We start from the raw sequence: 15464 nt of genomic DNA, 5'->3' as shown, positions 1-15464 counted from the left end.
CGCAGGAGGAGCGAGGTGGAGCTCCTTGAGATTTGTCTTCTCCTCCTGACGCCGCGCCCGCATCAAAATCCTCCTCGTCTTCGCTTACGACGGCCGAGACACTCGCATCCATGGCGGAATCGATCGAACCACGGCTCAAAGTCCTCTCGCTCAACTGCTGGTACGTCATGCTTTCCCGACTCGCACCCATCCGCGCTGACTCGAGGCTCTCGCAGGGGACTGTGGATCGTCGCAAACCGGAGACAAGAACGTATCCACGCAATCGCAGACTGGATCGCCGCTTCGGCCTCGCCAACGTCGTCGTCGTCGCGTACTTCGTACCACTCGGCATCATCGACTGGCTCGACCCAAGACGTTGACGGCTACGACGTCATTGCATTGCAAGAGATCTGGGTTAGACAAGATTTTGAGCTCGTCGCCGAGAGAGCGAAACGAGCAGGCTTGCTCCATTCCAAATTCTTCTACAGGTTTTGACCCCCCTTTCCTCACTCTTCTTGATGCTTCTAAGAGCTCACATGTTTACCATCGTAGTGGAGCAATCGGATCGGGATTGGCCATTTTGTCGCGACACCCGATCGAGTCGTCCTTCATCACGCCGTACGCGCTCAACGGGTTCCCTCTCCATTTCATCCAGGGCGACTTTTTCGCAGGCAAGTCTGTCTGCGGCGTCACGATCAATGTGCCCCAGATAGGACTCGTCGACGTGCTCAACACGCACATGTACGCACCGGGAGGCGAAGCAGATGGGGTCGAAGGAGCTCATCGCGTCGCACAGGCATGGCAAATGGCCAGGATCGTGCGGGACAGGGTCGAGAGAGGGCGACATGTCATCGCCGTCAGTTTTCTGTCGCTTCCGTCTCGGCTCCCCCGCTTGCGGACTCTGACCCCTGTTCGAGAATTAGACGGGAGATTTCAATTCGCAGCCACACAGCATCGTCATGCGCATCCTCGCTTCCTGTGGTCAACTCGCAGACGCGTTCGCAGAAACTCATCCACCTCCACCTTCCATCACTTCGGCGCACCATCGTTCGTTGTCACCTCTCGAGACGTTGCACACGCACGGGATCACCTGCGATTCACCCCTCAATACGTACTCGGCTCCGAAACTGAAACACAAATCCCCTTCCGACGATATTATTCTGCGTGGCGGTAAACGACTCGACTACTTTCTGTATCGATCACCGTCCGAATCGACTAGCTGTTTGCGAGCGGTTTCTACCTCGCTGAGATTGACCGAACCGATCCCAACGCTCAAAATTTCGTACTCGGACCATTTCGCACTCGAAACTGAATTCGTCCTGTCCCGAAATACTCGACCACTCGATCGCGACTCTTCTCAAACCGATCTCTTGTCACAAGCGTTGTCGACGTTGAACCGAGCGTATCGACTCAACCTGACTCGATCTCGTACACACCTCAAACTGTTCTTCGTCGCGATCGTCCTCGTGCCGATCTTGGCTGTCGCGAGTTCGTTCGAACCGTTGAAATGGTTGAATTGGATCTTTGTCTTGCTCGCGATCGCAACGGGTGCAGGAGGGAGTACCATGTTGTATGTTGGGTTCGTGGCTGGGAAATGGGAGGAAGGAGCATTGAGGAACGTGATTGGAGAGATCGAGGACGAGATCGAGAGGATCAGGACGAGGGAAAGAACCCGAGGGACCATAGAATGAGGTCGGGAATGTATTCTTTGTCATATCTCGCAATCGGACATGTCTCGAAGCGAGCATCTGTGGAGTAGAACAGCAGCTTACGAGGCGACCAGGGAGAACAGGGCTACGGAGTTTGAATCAACAGACAATTGAAAGAGTGGGGTCCAGGAGAAGCACGTAGAGAACAAATTTCGGGGTTCATAGTGTACAAATGCAGGTCGGAGTGGAGAGTGACAGAGGAGAACAGAAAGGAGAGGAACGAGCAGATTACGAGAACTTCTCAGTCGCGCCAAGCGTCACCCTCGTCAGAGAGGACGACAAAATCGTCATCGTCCGAATCTTCCTCGAGCTCGCTGCTCTCTTCCGAACTGCTCAGCTCGTGATCCTCCTCCTCCGAGTCGGATTCGACGACAATCCCGCTTCTCGGACGCGACGAAAAAGTACCGTGCGAAACGGATTCAAAATCGGTTTCGACTTCGGACAGGGAGAAGGTCGTCGAGGGGGCAGTCGAGGTCGTCGTTGCCGGAACGGATGCAGCCTTGCCTCCGGCATTTAGGGAAGGCGTAATGATCGATGACGACGAGAGGGTGCCCGAACTGCGAAGAGTACCTGCAGACTCGACCGTGATATCGACTAGTATCTCGCACCCAACGAAACGACATCAGATTGAATCAGATCTGCGACAGATAGTGGGATTTTTACTCACGCCAAAATCGGTCGCCAAACTTGACTCCATCGGCATCTTCGAGCCTGAAGAAACTCATGAACCTTCCGTCCTCTTCTGGGGCTTTGCATTCGCATTGGACTTCGGTCTCTTGTCCAGGTTCGAGATCGGCAACTTCAAACCCTTCAGATTGCTTTTGACCTTGGAATCCACCGACGTTGACGAGCCGAGCTGAAGACCAAGCGAGGGTACCGGTGTTGCGAACCTTCCAGACTTTGCAGAACTCGGAACCGGCGGGAACCACCGTGCCATCGTGGAGAGTGACCTGGATGAGCAATCGGATGAGTATTTCGCGGCGTCGAAGCCATCCAAGAACAACAGGAACACTCACGTCAGCGACGAACGAACATCCAAGGCGGCTCTCGTTTTCGACCGGGACCTCCTTGGGTTCTTCTTCTTCGACTTCTGTTTCGTCCTCGGACGATTCGGACTCGACCTTGGCTTCGGCCTCGACTGTCTCGGGTTCCACGTTGACGGCTGGCGCAGTCTCAGATGGAGCAGAGACCGGGGAAGATTGGGGGCTGTGCGAGCCAGACTGGGCGGAGGAGGTCGCCGCGTGACCTTGAACGGCAGCACCGATCGAGGAGAACAAAGTTGCGAGAGGGCTTGCGTAACGTTGATTGTGACCGAGAGACGGTCCTCGAACGGCATGTTGCGACATCTCCTGCGCACGCCGGACAGCTTCGGAAAGCCCATGAGCCGCAACACCAAAGACGTTCGAGCGAGGTTGACGAATCTTGAGCAAGAGGTGATCCGCAGGGTGACGCGCGATCGGGTCGGCTTCACAGTTGCCGCAGAGGTCGTAGTCCGGGCACGAAGGGTGAGTGCACTTGTAGCGGACCCCGCGGATGGGAGACTTGTTACAACCATCGCAACGAACGTGGTGGTGGACTGGAGTCGAAGTAGTCGGCGAATGCCATTCAAGATCGCGAGGGGTGTGGATTGAGGCAAAGTTGTGACCGGGATGGATTGTCGAAGCCGAAGCATGGCATTGGGCGCACAAGTCGTAATCGGGGCAGTTGACACACTTTTTGCGGGTACCAACGATTGTCTTGTCGCATCCATCGCAGGTGGCATTGTGCGTCATCGGGCGAGCTGGACGCGCATCGGAAGGGGGCGGAGCAGCCGGAGCTGTTCGAGACTGCGGAGGAGGGACGGGCGCATCTTCGACAGTGATGGCTCCGCGAGTCGAGCTGATAGCTGCGGCACCCGGATGCGTGATCTCGGCGAAAGGATGCGCTCCGGAGTGGAACTCTCCGCGGAAGTCGATGCAGAAGCTGGACAAGTTCGTGGATCAGTCGTGTCGAAAACCCAAGCGGAGAAGCACTTCTCGCCACTCACTCGCACAAATCATAGTTGCTGCAAGCTCGGCACTTGAAGCGAGAACCAGAGATCGTTTTCCTGTTTGCACGCGCCTAAATATTTAGTATTGAGAGGCATACATCGGAGCAGAAGGACGAACAAGCAGCGGTCGCAAAACACGTGTGCATGAATTGCTTTTGTCTCGACAGCATTGGCGGCTTGTGCCGGGACCCTGGCTTCGGATTGGGCTGCCTGTTCGGGTTTGGCTTGAACCGATGTGTTCAACCTGAACGAACCGGCTTCGTCTCCGAACGTATCGGCGAGGTGGACATTCAGGTCTCGGACAAAAGTCTCGAGCATTCCGCGAACGGTGGCCCACGATTCCGTCTTGGGCTGTTGGACTCTGGGGGCGTCCGCCGAAGGTTGAGCAGCGATCAAGCTTTGAGCAGCATTCGAGATCTGAACGCTGCCCGACGTGTCGTTGTCAGGTGCCAAACTCGATGACGCGTATGCGGGATGGTATCCGGGCTTTTGAACGTCAAAGCGAGGTTCGGAGCTTTGGCGCTCAAACTTGTTCGTCGTGGCGGCAACGCTCGAAGACGACGATGGCGTTCGAGGCTTGAGCGGCTCAAAGCGTTTCGAAAGGGCGTCGAAAGCGTCTGTACCACTCGTCGATAGAGGCGCATAGTCGATGATTGACTCGTTCGCATCTGAACGACCCGTGGAGGACCCGGCTGACGCTGGGGTCGACGGTGCGTGGTTAAGGTCTCGTTTCTTCTCGACGATGAATACGAGTACCCTCCTGCCCTTCTCGTCCACCTTGACGCTCTCGAAATTGTTCATGACCGGTTGGCACACGAAGGTGTGGAAATGGTTGTAATCGTCGAGTTTGATCGAACTCTTCCCGAGCGAGTCGCGCAGGGCGAGGGTGAATGATCCTGGGGCGAGATTCATGACTTGAGCAGTGCGCTCGTACAGACCCTACCGCCGAGGCGGAAACGAGGCACAAGTTAGGGGCACTGCATGCAGAAGAGGCGATGCAGGGCGGGGATCCAAGTCGCTCACCGAGTAGACGGCGGGCACGTCGAGCTTGCCCGAATAGCCATAGCGGCGCGAGACGTGGACTGGACCATCGTCGTAGTGTAGCTTGAACACGTAGCTTGCCGGGGCTGTCATGGCCAGAACCAGATGAGCCGAGATGGCGCGGAGAGGGCGCGGGTGCGAGCGTTAGGAGGTGGAGCAAGTCAACAACAGCTACAGTCAGGGCACAGATAGAATGGAACTTGCCACTCATCAGAGTTGCGTGGCGTGGGCGAGAAGTGGGATCGGAAGGTGGGAAGCGGGGCAGCAAGTGCGCAACCCGGTGGCGCTCAAGTTCGTAGAGTTTAGATGTTCGCGACGGCGTTTCGAAGGAGCAGCGGACAGTGAACAAGAGCAAGCTGATACAGGTCGATTTTGCAGAGTGGTGAGTGTGGGAGAGCAGCGGGTCTTCGTAATCGCCGCAATCCTTCTGATTCTGTCTCACCTCGCTCAGCTCTCGAGCACCTTGGGTTCAAGTTACAAAAGAGTCTGATGCTAAAGAGAGACGTCTATTAGGGAAATACTACTCGGAACGGACAAAGCACAAATTTTCGGTATCAAAGGGACAAAGTGAAGTATGCGAGAATATCTATCGTAAGTCAGTAGCTCTAGTCTTTGTGGATCTCGACACCCTTGTTGGCTCCGAGGGCGCTGAGGAATCAAGGCGGGGAAATCAGTACAAGGTTTGCGCGCCTGGACCCATAAAAGAGAAAAGCTCACTCTTTGATCATGCCGTACAGCAGGAATTGCGATGACACGAGACCCATCGTCATGATCGTACGAGCTCCGAGTCCAGAGAACAGACCTCGCACGCCGTTCTGACGCGCGAGCACGATCAGCTTGGATGCGGCGGATCCCTTGCCTCCCTCGCCCTTGTTGATTTGACTGTAAACGCGGACTCGCAGTCAGCTCACTGTTCCTGACAGCAACACGACATGCAAAACGGACCTCAAGAGGGTATCGGCAGGGTGTGAGAGGACAGCTGCGGCAACACCCGCGCCCAAACCGCATCCGAGCGTGAGACCAGTCTGTTCAAGCGTCGTCAAGTTGGCCTGGCGCTCAGGCGAGATTTGCTTGTACGCCAACTCGTGCAGGACTTCGTTCGTCGCAAACTGTCCGACGGCGTACGGTACTTGCTTCGCGAGGATCGGGATGAACCCGGCGTAAAGCTCCTTGAGTCCGCCTTCTGCCGCCATGCGTTTGAATCCGGTCGCGAGGTTCGTCGCGTACGTTCGGTTCGAGACGAGTCGGATACGGACCGCCTCGAGAGGAGTCAGGAAGACTGTAGCCATACGAATGAACAAACTTGGTCAATGTGGTCCGCCAGGCGCAAAAGGTTCGACCGAAACGCACTATCTGCGAAGAATTCGGCGATACTGTAATTGAGTGTAAATGATTCAGTCTCGAATCCAAGCTTACGACGGAAAAGGAGGACTTACGCCGCAGCTCCGAGGTAAATGGCCATTCGGTGTTCGACTGCTTGTTCAGGACCTCCAACCGCCTGTGCGAGTTTCAACTTGAACGCATCGTTCAACGCAAACTTGAGTCCTCCCTGTCCAAAGTATCCCACCGCGGTCGAACCGAATCCGGTCGCCAACCCTCTCAGACCTTCCTCGGCAACGATCTGTCGACCGGTTCCAACCATTCCGAGTTTCGCGAGTTTCGGGTCGAGTTGAATCCGGGTCTTGACGACATCGATCTATAGTGTTCACGTACATGCGAGGGAAAGAGAAAAGGGGGAAGGGAACGAAAGTCAGTTTGGTGGGAAACCGGGAACAAAGCGGGCGATTGCTCACGGGGACCATGCCTCCATGCGAAAGCGTACAACATAGAGCTCCCGCCGCGAAGAACTTGGCATAGCTATCGAAGAGGGTCCTCCCGAATGGTCAGCAACGAGTTACGAGAAGGATCACCGAACTGAGAATGAACTCACTCCATGCCCGTCAAGTTCGGGAGAGCGTTCGAGCTCATTGATTCTTTGCCAGACATGCTCTCTGTGACTAAGTGGTGCGTTGTTGAGTGGTGTCGAAGCGAGAGCTAGATCAGGCCGAGAGGGTCGGGAAACTTGCCGATAACTGATCGTCTCCGCCCGTTCAAACTTCAAAGTGACGTATTGATCACGTGCATCGCCTTTCTTTCGGCCTCACGCACGGAGCAAACAGTGGAACGGGAAATAGATTATGTGTTCATGGAATTTCTAAAGAATGTTGCTCGCATTGATACGAATATGGCAAGAGGCACGTTCGTCGCTAATCGAGAAAGAAGTAGGAAGGACCGCGAAGCAAGGATTCCGGCACATTAGACTTGCGAGCTGACCGACTGGGTCGCGAGAGCAGGCAAAGCGGCAGGAGGGCAGCACGATGCGTCTCGACAGCTGTCGTCGACGCACAGCACCGGGCAACCTTCCTGTTCGAGCCCGATCTCGGCCGCGGCAGTTGCCGAGATGTGAGAAGCGGTACGAGCGATCGAGGGAATATCTCCGGAAGACGCCACAATTTCCGGTTGAATCGTCCTGAATAGAGAGTGAGCGGGTCAGACCTCGAACCGTAAGCGAATGTCAAGACGAGACTGACGAAGAGTGGATTCCGAATCGATGGAAACGGCGCTTGATCTCGCGACTGACAACGACAAGATCAGGTCCCTTGACCATGATGTGCACAGAAGCGACAATCTTGGACTCGGAGAGTGACCAAACGTGAAGATCTGTAGCAGCAAGGAAAATCAGAATTTCGACTTGATCTTGACTAATCCGGTGGAGTGCAACTCACCGTGCACGTTGATGACACCGGGAACAGCAGCAATCGAAGATCGTAGTCGCTCGAGGGGAACCGACGAAGGAACACCTTGGAGCAAGATGAAAGAGGCAGATTTGACTGCATTCATCAAGCTGTCAGTTCTCTGCTTCCATCGCTGTAATCGACGCTAGCCGCGACTTACCCAGAGGAAGAGCGCTCGAGAAGACTGTCGAGGCACAGAGTCAGTATGTGAGGTCACGCACATACAGGGTCCGATGGGACTCACTGATGACGGTAATGATGAGACTGATGCCAGGGTCCGAGTACATGCGCCATTCGTAGTCGGTCAACCAGATGAAAAGACCAGCGGCAATGACACCGACATTGCCGAGCTTTGTGCGCACGACGAGCAGTCAGCCGAGTTTTGTGTAATCGGATCAGACCGGGAAAGCCTACCGCGTCGCCGAGGACGTGCAAGAAGACACCACGCATGTTCATGTTGCCCTCGCTCGAAACCTCTGCACCGTGATCACCGTGTCCATCGTGCGAGTGATCGTGCGAGTCGCGCGATCCGCCGTGTTCAGCGACGCTCGAGAGCGAACTCTGTCCTCTCTTGTGAGCGTTCTGAGCGTTCGTCGCGCCGTATCCGGCATCGTGTGCTTTCTTGAGAACGTTCGCTCGCAGTTCGCCCGGGTGCACAAAGAGTTCCTCTTCGATGGCGTCGTCCGCTTCGGCGAGTTCCGAGTCGGCGTCGTCGTCATCGTCGACGAGGGTGGAAGACCCACCGGAAGGCGAAGTTGCAGCGGTGCGAGCATTCGACGACGATCCGGCGAGGAGAGGGGTACGGTCGTTAGCTTCCGAGTGCGAGTGCGAGTGCGAGTGCGAGTCCGACTTGGGGGTCGGCGATGCGTGCGATTTGGCTCCTCCACCGTGGCTGTGTCCTCCGCCTCCGTGTGAGTGTCCTCCGTGGTCGTGGAAGAGGAACAGGCCGACAATGTTCGATACGAGACCAGCCGTTCCGACCGCGACGATCAGTTTCGGGTTGGTCACCTCTGGTGGTGCGAGATTCGTCAGCGGGTCGTCTCGCGCGCTGAAGTATGACCCAGGCTCGCAGGAGGGGCGCACCAGTGTAGTTGATGAAGCGAGCGATCGCTTCCATGCCAATCGAGAAGCACAGCGCGAGGAGGAAGACGCCATTGATGAGTGCACCCAACACCTCGGCGCGCTGCCACCCGTACGAAAGCTTGGCCGACGACTCTGTCGATTCGGCCAGCTTGAGAGCCTGGAGGGCGACGATCAAACTGCACACATCGTTGAGCCTGTGCGAGGAAAGGAAGAATGTCAATTGTAAGCGGGGTATTCGGCCGACGTACCCGAGTCAACTGGAGTACTCACATGTGAAAGCTGTCGGCCACGAGTGCGAGACTGCCCACCACCGTACCGACGCCCAGCTCGAGGAACAGGAACGCCGTGTCGACTGTGCACCGCGAATCGAAAATCGTTCAGCATCTTCGAAAGAGGCCCGGTCGATCGCCCATGCGACTGGCGATGCGGGAACAGGACGGGCACGTACTTGCCAGCAGGAGCTTGAGCTTGAACGCCCTCCGTTTGTTCGACATGCCGAGCAAAGTATGGGGGGTTTAACTATACTGACCAGAGGGGTGTTTGATGCGGCGGACCTCGAAGGGATCCTCGAAAAATCTCCTTTCTCACTGCGGCTCAGGAATTAATTTTGGAGCTCGTAACGACCTTCCACGGGCCAACGTTTTGAGGAAATGTAGACATGGCAAACAACACTTAGCTTTCGGTCATACTTTACCCCATAGGCTCGATGACAGTGAGATGTTCAGTGGTACTACATCCGAGGGTACATATAGTATGTACAGTACATGATCAAAAAGGAACGAGGTTAAAACGTCTATTTAGTATTTAGACTGCGGACGGTCGCGGCCCGCCCGCCGCTACCGCCGTGCCACCGCTTCGCATTCTCCATCTCGCAGGCTTCTGTCGCGCGCTTCCAACACAACTCGACTCACAGCTGTCTGGTACAGACGCTTCGTCAGCTCCAGTACGCGCCAGACGCACGCATCGCTGCCTCGATGACGTTCGCTGCAGGCGCAGGCGCAGGAGCTGGAGGCTCGAGGGCGCTGGCAACCCATGCGGACCACAGCGCTCTCGAGTCGCCGCGATCCGACATATCGGGTGAGCAACTCGACAGCCGGGTGCTCTCGACGGCTTCCCCCGGGGCTGACCCTGCCACTGCGTTGCATCTCGCGACCCCACTTCGTCCAGGACCGCCGACTGTGCCGGCCCATGCTCCCGCTGCAGATCTCGACGCTGCGAACAAGAAGGACAGGCCACCGAGACCGATGAACGCCTGGCTGCTGTTCCGCACGGCCCAGGTCAAGCGGCTCCAAGACGCGAATCCAGCGGAGCGGCGAGCGCAAGGCCAACTCTCCAAAGTACGGTCCTCCCTGCGTCTGTCTCCATGAACCGACAACTCATGCCGAATCCCACCTCGCTTGGCCCAGGTTATCGCCGAGTTATGGAAGTCTGCACCACCCGAGGTAGACTTTGTATTTCTCGCGCTTTCGCTCCGGTCGGATAGTCACGCTGACAAGCTTGGCCCCGCAGACGAAACGTGCATACGAAGCTCTGGCAAAGGAAAAGAAGGAGGAACATGCGAGAATTTACCCGGGTAAGCGCGCTTGATGCGAGGACAATGGAACCGCTTTGCTGATCTCTTTAGCATCGAACTTATGAATTTTCCGTCATGGGGCTCTTGCTCCCCACAGATTACCGGTATGCTCCGCGAGGCAAAGCTACCAAGACTCGACGCCGCTCGCACACGGCCAGGACCGCTGTACATACGGAACCTGGACCACCTTCTCAAGATGCGGTCGCTCGTCGTGCCCCTCCGCGCGCGCCTTCTGTGGGCTCTTCGCATGCTTCGCCTCGTTCACGCACATCGTCGAACCTCGAGCTTCATCCTCAACCCAAACGCAGTGCTTCTAGCACCCCTATACCGCCACCAATCGACACAACCCACTCGCTGTCGCGATGGGAGCGGCCGACTGCGTCCTCGTCCTCGTCGCTAGCCTCGCCCAGTCCTTACCTCGCATGGCCGCACTCAGGATCGGCCTTTCAACCCACTTCAGATCAGCATTTGCAACCCTCCTACCACGGCCCAGTATCGGCACCTCCGAACTTCCCAGGTCGCTCGCTCAACGAGGCGCACGAGAATATGAACGTAAGCCCCCAGTACATTCCTCTTTCCACGTTGGGAATTTGGATTTTGACGCTCGCGTGCTACCTCCTCGACAGCCGCAGTTGTACGACAATGATCAATACGCGACTAGCTGGTCTCCGCACCCGATTTCGCCGCAACATCCATACAGCTCGACAGCTTCCTACTTTCCCTCGACTCTGCCGGTCCCGTCGCATGCTCCGAGAGACTCGAATCCGCAAGTTGTGCCCAGTTTCGAGTACAGGCTGTATCGCGCTCCCACAGATCCAGACCATCTTCACCACCAGTACTCGTACCAGCACCCGTCGCAGCACGGACTCCCGAAGTCTCCCTTCCATCACCCGTCGCCTTCCGTTGAGCATGCTTCGTCGCACCGTGACCCGACCCGCTACGCTCCGACAGTTCATTCGCCATACGATCACCCACCAGATCAGCAATACGAACATGCGTACTCGTACTGCGATCCGAGTCCAGACACACCGTTGTATGCACCTTCGCCGCACCCGCCGCTAGAGCAGGCTTCGCAGCCGCAAGAGCAACAGCAACATCAAGGACAGTACGATCCGCAGCCTGCCCACCAGGTTTGGCGAGACGATCCTTCTGCGAGTCACCACCATCATGCTCCGCATCGGACATACGATCAACAACATCAATACTACCCTACTGGTCCTCCTTGAAGAGCAATCAAGGGAAAACAACGCAATGTCTAGCTGGATCACGGGGTTTCACTCTCTTCATTTCCCCATTCGCTCTTCAAGTCGTGGATCCGTCCCCTCAAACCCCTCCAAACTTGTCGTTCGCTTTTTCCCTGCGCCCCTGTCTGCATTCTCGTTTGGGTTTTTTTGTTTGTTTGATTGTACTGTGTATACGACATTGTACCCACTTTTGTTGATACCTCCTGTCTTCCCTCTCTCTCTCTCTCTCTCTTCTCCTTTCATTTGCACTGTGCAGGTTCTCGTGTGTGTTGACGGTTCCCTTCTCTCCTCACCTTTCTCAATAGTCTGGCCTCTCTCGCAATTAGCAAAAGAGACGATCACAAAGAAGAATAAATGGACACTGGGTCACAAGAGGGTCAAAATGTGCGAAACGGGAGCCCCCCTATTGCCGCAAGCGAGTACCTCAAACAGGTTGTTCAGTTCTTTGGCTCAAATAAAGAATCGATAGGTGAATTGAAACGAAGAGAGACAGAGAATAGAAAAAAGGCGAGCAAAGATAGAGGAAAAATGGGGCAAAGGATGGGAGGAAGTGCGGGTATATGGGATCTTGAGTACGGAAGACAGAGATGAAAAAAGAACGCAGTGCGCCTTGAATAATAATTAGGAAGTAGCAGAGGCTCATATATGATAGAAGGGGAGAACCTCATTTGCGACGTTGGAACGTCCTGCAAGACATGCACCGTCAGTCGTGCTCAGTAGGACAATTGATACTATCGCTTCGACTCACTTGTTGAGCAGGGTTAGTACTCGAGACACGTTCAAGCTCACTGTAGGGAGCGAAATCGACGGCGAGATGAGCCCAACAGGATCAGAGAAGAGAGGACACCGCTCGTTGGGGAACTTGCCGTATTCCATGTCGAGCTGATCGACCCCTTGGTTCTTCTTCTCGAGCAAGTCGTCAATCTTGAGGTCCATCTCGAGAATCGCCTTTTCTCTCCCTTTGCTGTTTTTCCAGCGCGCGCGACAGGGCGAGGCAATAAATCAGCGCCGCAAGCTCTCGAATATGATTGGTATAGACTTACTAGTGCAGCGCGATCAGGAATGCTCCAGGTGTTGGAGAGCTGACGAGGAAAAAGATGCTCGCTCGTCTTCAAGTGCGACTTCCGTGAGCTTCAGCTGCCTACAAAAAGCACGAGACGAATAAGGACTGACCGGTTCTCGGGCACATTAGTCTCCATGATGATACCGTCCTTTTCGAACTGGGCGTGCGTAAACTTGTACGGTCCGAGCAGTTGAGATTTCGCAGGTTTGGTCGCGTCTTTGCCCGCAACTGAAACGACTCCGACGCCCGAACTCTTGCCTTTCGATGCCGATGTCTGTCGCACGTTCTGTAGGTACGCCTTGTACTGCTCGAGCTGAGACCGCAGGTACGAGTTGTGATCGCCAATCGTCTTGTACACGGCGTCGAGCGAACGCGTTTCGAGTAGGACCTTCTCGCGCAGGTTGCCGAGGTGCACGAGTTCAGCTGTAACTTCATCCGTCAGGAGTTTGTAACCATCTCTTCGGTCGACCAATCTCAGCTCTTCGAGCTCGCGCAGCATCTCCTTGACCTTGATCCCTTTCCTCACGAGCGTTGCGTCTTTTGCGGTCGCTGCTGCCTCCGCGACGACCGGCAGCTGTATCGGTCGCCTGTCCGATAGTCGAGGGATCGATCGGATAAGCTGAACAAAGATCGACTTGGCTTCGAGGTACAGAATGTCGTTTTGCGTCACATTGTTCTCTGCCATGAGTGCCGTCGTGATGTCTTGAATCGGCATCTCCCAGCGCGAGTACAAGGGTAGGTCGATTGTTCTGTTCTCTTTGCGTGGCACCTGAGCCGGCGCAGGGCCGAGTTCGTCGAGAAGGATGCGGAGATGCTGCTTGTCGTTGCGAGCCTGGGCGAGCAATTCGTGCTTCAGTTTCCTCCGATACGTTCCAGGGAGGGGTAAGCAAGGATTTCTGACTTACAAGCGAATCGAGGTGCTGGCTGAGAAGCGACTGGGTGTTGTACAGCTCATTGAGGGTGATGTTGATCTGAAGGTCTTTCTTCGAGAGCGCCATGTACTGGTCCATCTATTCATTGGATAAGACGGTGAGTGACTTCCGACTTCACAATGATAGAAAAGAAGGGACTTTCAAGACTTGCCTCGAGCGAATCGTAAAAGTCGCCTACATCGCACAGAGCGTTCAGGAAAAGGTTCATTCGCGACTTGTTCGTATCCACGAACGGGTTCAACGACATCATGTAGGCCTCTTTGGAGTAAGATGGCTTGTTGGCAAGGTTTTGCAGCATCTTGGCAATCTGCAGGCAAATCCGGATCGTTCAGATTCATGGCGGTGGGGCTAGAAAATGCCAAAAATCGCGAGCACTGACCAGAGTAAGCGTCCGCCGTGGATGCTTAGCACTCGCAGGTAGACTGTCGATGAGCATATACGCCTGAGGCGTTACGATGGCAGGGTTGATGAATCGCAGGAAGAAGAACCCGCCGATCAGCGAGCAGATCGCATAGTCTGTCGCTTCCGGATACTTCCGCTACGATCGAATATCCTGCATCAGCATTGGTATGCTTGACAAGATCAATTGCTGAAGAGATGCCCACTTTTGTCAGGCTTCGAATCTGTTTGCAGATCCACCTGATGCCGTACGGAACACTTTCGATGCTGTCCATGATCGTCAGCAGGAACGAGTTGGCGATTTCCATCAACATCGTGAGGCGTGGCGCGATGATATTCTGTACGTCTGGATTCGACGCGGCAATCTCGGGCGTGACATTTCTAGGCAAATCTTCGGGCAGCTCGCCAGTCTCGTCATGGATCGAGTTGATCATTTGCTCGTAGACCTGATCGCGCGAAATTAGTTAGCACGTAGACCGCGGCGACCCTGTCCATCGGATTATCTGTACCTTTAGCGGGTTGATCTCGAGGTTCAGGTCCTTGTGTTCGATCAGACTGTTGATCCGTTCGGCCAGCACGCTCTTCAGGTAGCTCTGTCCCGGGCCACGGCGCGTGTAGGTTGTCATCATGCGCGATACGGGCGTATTTGCGCGCAACAGAGAGCCGAACTCGGTCGCCGTTTCGAATTGTGCCGAAAGTACCGACTGTCGCGAGGAAATCGAGTGAGCAATCAGATTGTTGGTAGTAGGCCAGGAACGAGCACGTACCTGGAACATGGTGAGCAGCAAATGTTCCTCTCGAGATTCGTACTGGTTACCGTACAGCGTGAACATGACAGTCTGAAGAAGGGTATCAATCTCGCTCAGAGAGACCAGTCGACACAGCGCAGCGATGTGCCGCGGCTCAGACTGTAGCAAGAAGAACAGATTGGAGTATTGCTAGAAGAGATTAGAATCGTCAGTACGGCTCGGAACAAAATCACGAGAGAGGCGAGCCAAACCTGTGTCCGTCGCTCGTCCATTTCAGAGCCTTCGCCTTCCTCGACATCCTCGAGATGTTCTCTGACTTCCTCGCGCTCATCGAGGGCCATTCGCTATGGGATTCAGCGAGTTTTGTCAGGTGGCCGGTTCCCCGAGCGGGTCCTTTCCAGGAGACGGAGCTCACATTCTGGATGAGCAAGGCTATCCGACTGTCGAGGTATCGCACGTCACGCTCAAGCACAAAGTTCTTCTTCGATTGCGCCGAGATCCGGGCCTTGAGCTCTCGCAGACGTTTCTGGGCTGTGTACGCGGCAGCGTCAGCACCACGCGTTCGGCTCTCCGGTGTGTACCCACCGCACGGCCAGCTCAAGGATGCGCAGCGGGCATTGGGGGCACAGAATCGACTCGCCTTTGGCCAACTCGTCCTCGATTTCCGTGTCCTGGTCTGCGATGAGCGACTGCAGCGCCGAATAGCGGTTCGTCGAGCGCGTGCTCGGGAGGCCAGACGAGAGTTTCGACATGCTTGGAACGCGCGATCGAGCGAGGGGCGGGAGCGGTGGGGCGGAACAGCTTGCAGCGGAGCGGAGAGGAGTCCAGTGGAGTGGAGGGGAGCGAAGCGGGGCGGAATGGGCGCTTCTCGTGATCTGCTCGACGCGTT

General features: G+C 55.6%; 6 protein-coding genes across 6 annotated transcripts; 2 read left to right on the top strand and 4 right to left on the bottom strand.

Annotated features, from left to right (window-relative positions):
- Positions 1 to 110: 110 nt before the first annotated feature.
- On the top strand, positions 111 to 1670 carry ISC1 (inositol phosphosphingolipid phospholipase; the record flags this gene model as incomplete). Its single annotated transcript, XM_076679084.1, has 4 exons — positions 111 to 160; positions 216 to 467; positions 532 to 835; positions 903 to 1670. 4 exons carry the CDS (start codon positions 111 to 113, stop codon positions 1668 to 1670), a joined length of 1374 nt encoding a protein of 457 aa, XP_076533844.1.
- Positions 1671 to 1929: 259 nt separating this feature from the next.
- JCM15063_002753 (uncharacterized protein) lies at positions 1930 to 4851 on the bottom strand (the record flags this gene model as incomplete). Its single annotated transcript, XM_076679083.1, has 5 exons — positions 1930 to 2282; positions 2356 to 3650; positions 3715 to 3774; positions 3836 to 4656; positions 4741 to 4851. The coding sequence occupies 5 exons, from the start codon at positions 4849 to 4851 to the stop codon at positions 1930 to 1932; spliced, it is 2640 nt and encodes an 879-aa protein (XP_076533843.1).
- A 512-nt stretch (positions 4852 to 5363) lies between these two features.
- MIR1 (Mir1p) lies at positions 5364 to 6744 on the bottom strand (the record flags this gene model as incomplete). The annotated part of the gene is made up of 7 exons (XM_076679082.1): positions 5364 to 5406; positions 5476 to 5640; positions 5704 to 6037; positions 6109 to 6131; positions 6195 to 6454; positions 6552 to 6615; positions 6689 to 6744. The coding sequence occupies 7 exons, from the start codon at positions 6742 to 6744 to the stop codon at positions 5364 to 5366; spliced, it is 945 nt and encodes a 314-aa protein (XP_076533842.1).
- A 309-nt stretch (positions 6745 to 7053) lies between these two features.
- Positions 7054 to 9109, bottom strand: JCM15063_002751 (cation diffusion facilitator family transporter; the record flags this gene model as incomplete). Its single annotated transcript, XM_076679081.1, has 9 exons — positions 7054 to 7267; positions 7329 to 7458; positions 7524 to 7628; positions 7693 to 7716; positions 7777 to 7882; positions 7947 to 8542; positions 8616 to 8809; positions 8886 to 8967; positions 9064 to 9109. The coding sequence occupies 9 exons, from the start codon at positions 9107 to 9109 to the stop codon at positions 7054 to 7056; spliced, it is 1497 nt and encodes a 498-aa protein (XP_076533841.1).
- A 480-nt stretch (positions 9110 to 9589) lies between these two features.
- On the top strand, positions 9590 to 11414 carry JCM15063_002750 (uncharacterized protein; the record flags this gene model as incomplete). The annotated part of the gene is made up of 5 exons (XM_076679080.1): positions 9590 to 9952; positions 10022 to 10057; positions 10125 to 10188; positions 10286 to 10740; positions 10815 to 11414. The coding sequence occupies 5 exons, from the start codon at positions 9590 to 9592 to the stop codon at positions 11412 to 11414; spliced, it is 1518 nt and encodes a 505-aa protein (XP_076533840.1).
- Positions 11415 to 12096: 682 nt separating this feature from the next.
- JCM15063_002749 (uncharacterized protein) lies at positions 12097 to 15327 on the bottom strand (the record flags this gene model as incomplete). The annotated part of the gene is made up of 14 exons (XM_076679079.1): positions 12097 to 12118; positions 12181 to 12220; positions 12299 to 12396; positions 12476 to 12541; positions 12606 to 13327; positions 13401 to 13505; positions 13579 to 13734; positions 13807 to 13965; positions 14033 to 14272; positions 14336 to 14530; positions 14594 to 14764; positions 14827 to 14919; positions 14991 to 15106; positions 15216 to 15327. The coding sequence occupies 14 exons, from the start codon at positions 15325 to 15327 to the stop codon at positions 12097 to 12099; spliced, it is 2295 nt and encodes a 764-aa protein (XP_076533839.1).
- Between the last annotated feature and the right edge of the window lie 137 nt (positions 15328 to 15464).

This window comes from Sporobolomyces koalae (assembly GCF_050403365.1).
Source record: "Sporobolomyces koalae JCM15063 DNA, S_koalae_JCM15063T_v1_ctg19, whole genome shotgun sequence".
Taxonomy (NCBI): Eukaryota; Fungi; Basidiomycota; class Microbotryomycetes; order Sporidiobolales; family Sporidiobolaceae; genus Sporobolomyces; species Sporobolomyces koalae.
The sequence above is the reverse complement of the archived record's forward strand: the minus strand, read 5'-3'. Positions and strand labels throughout refer to the sequence as shown.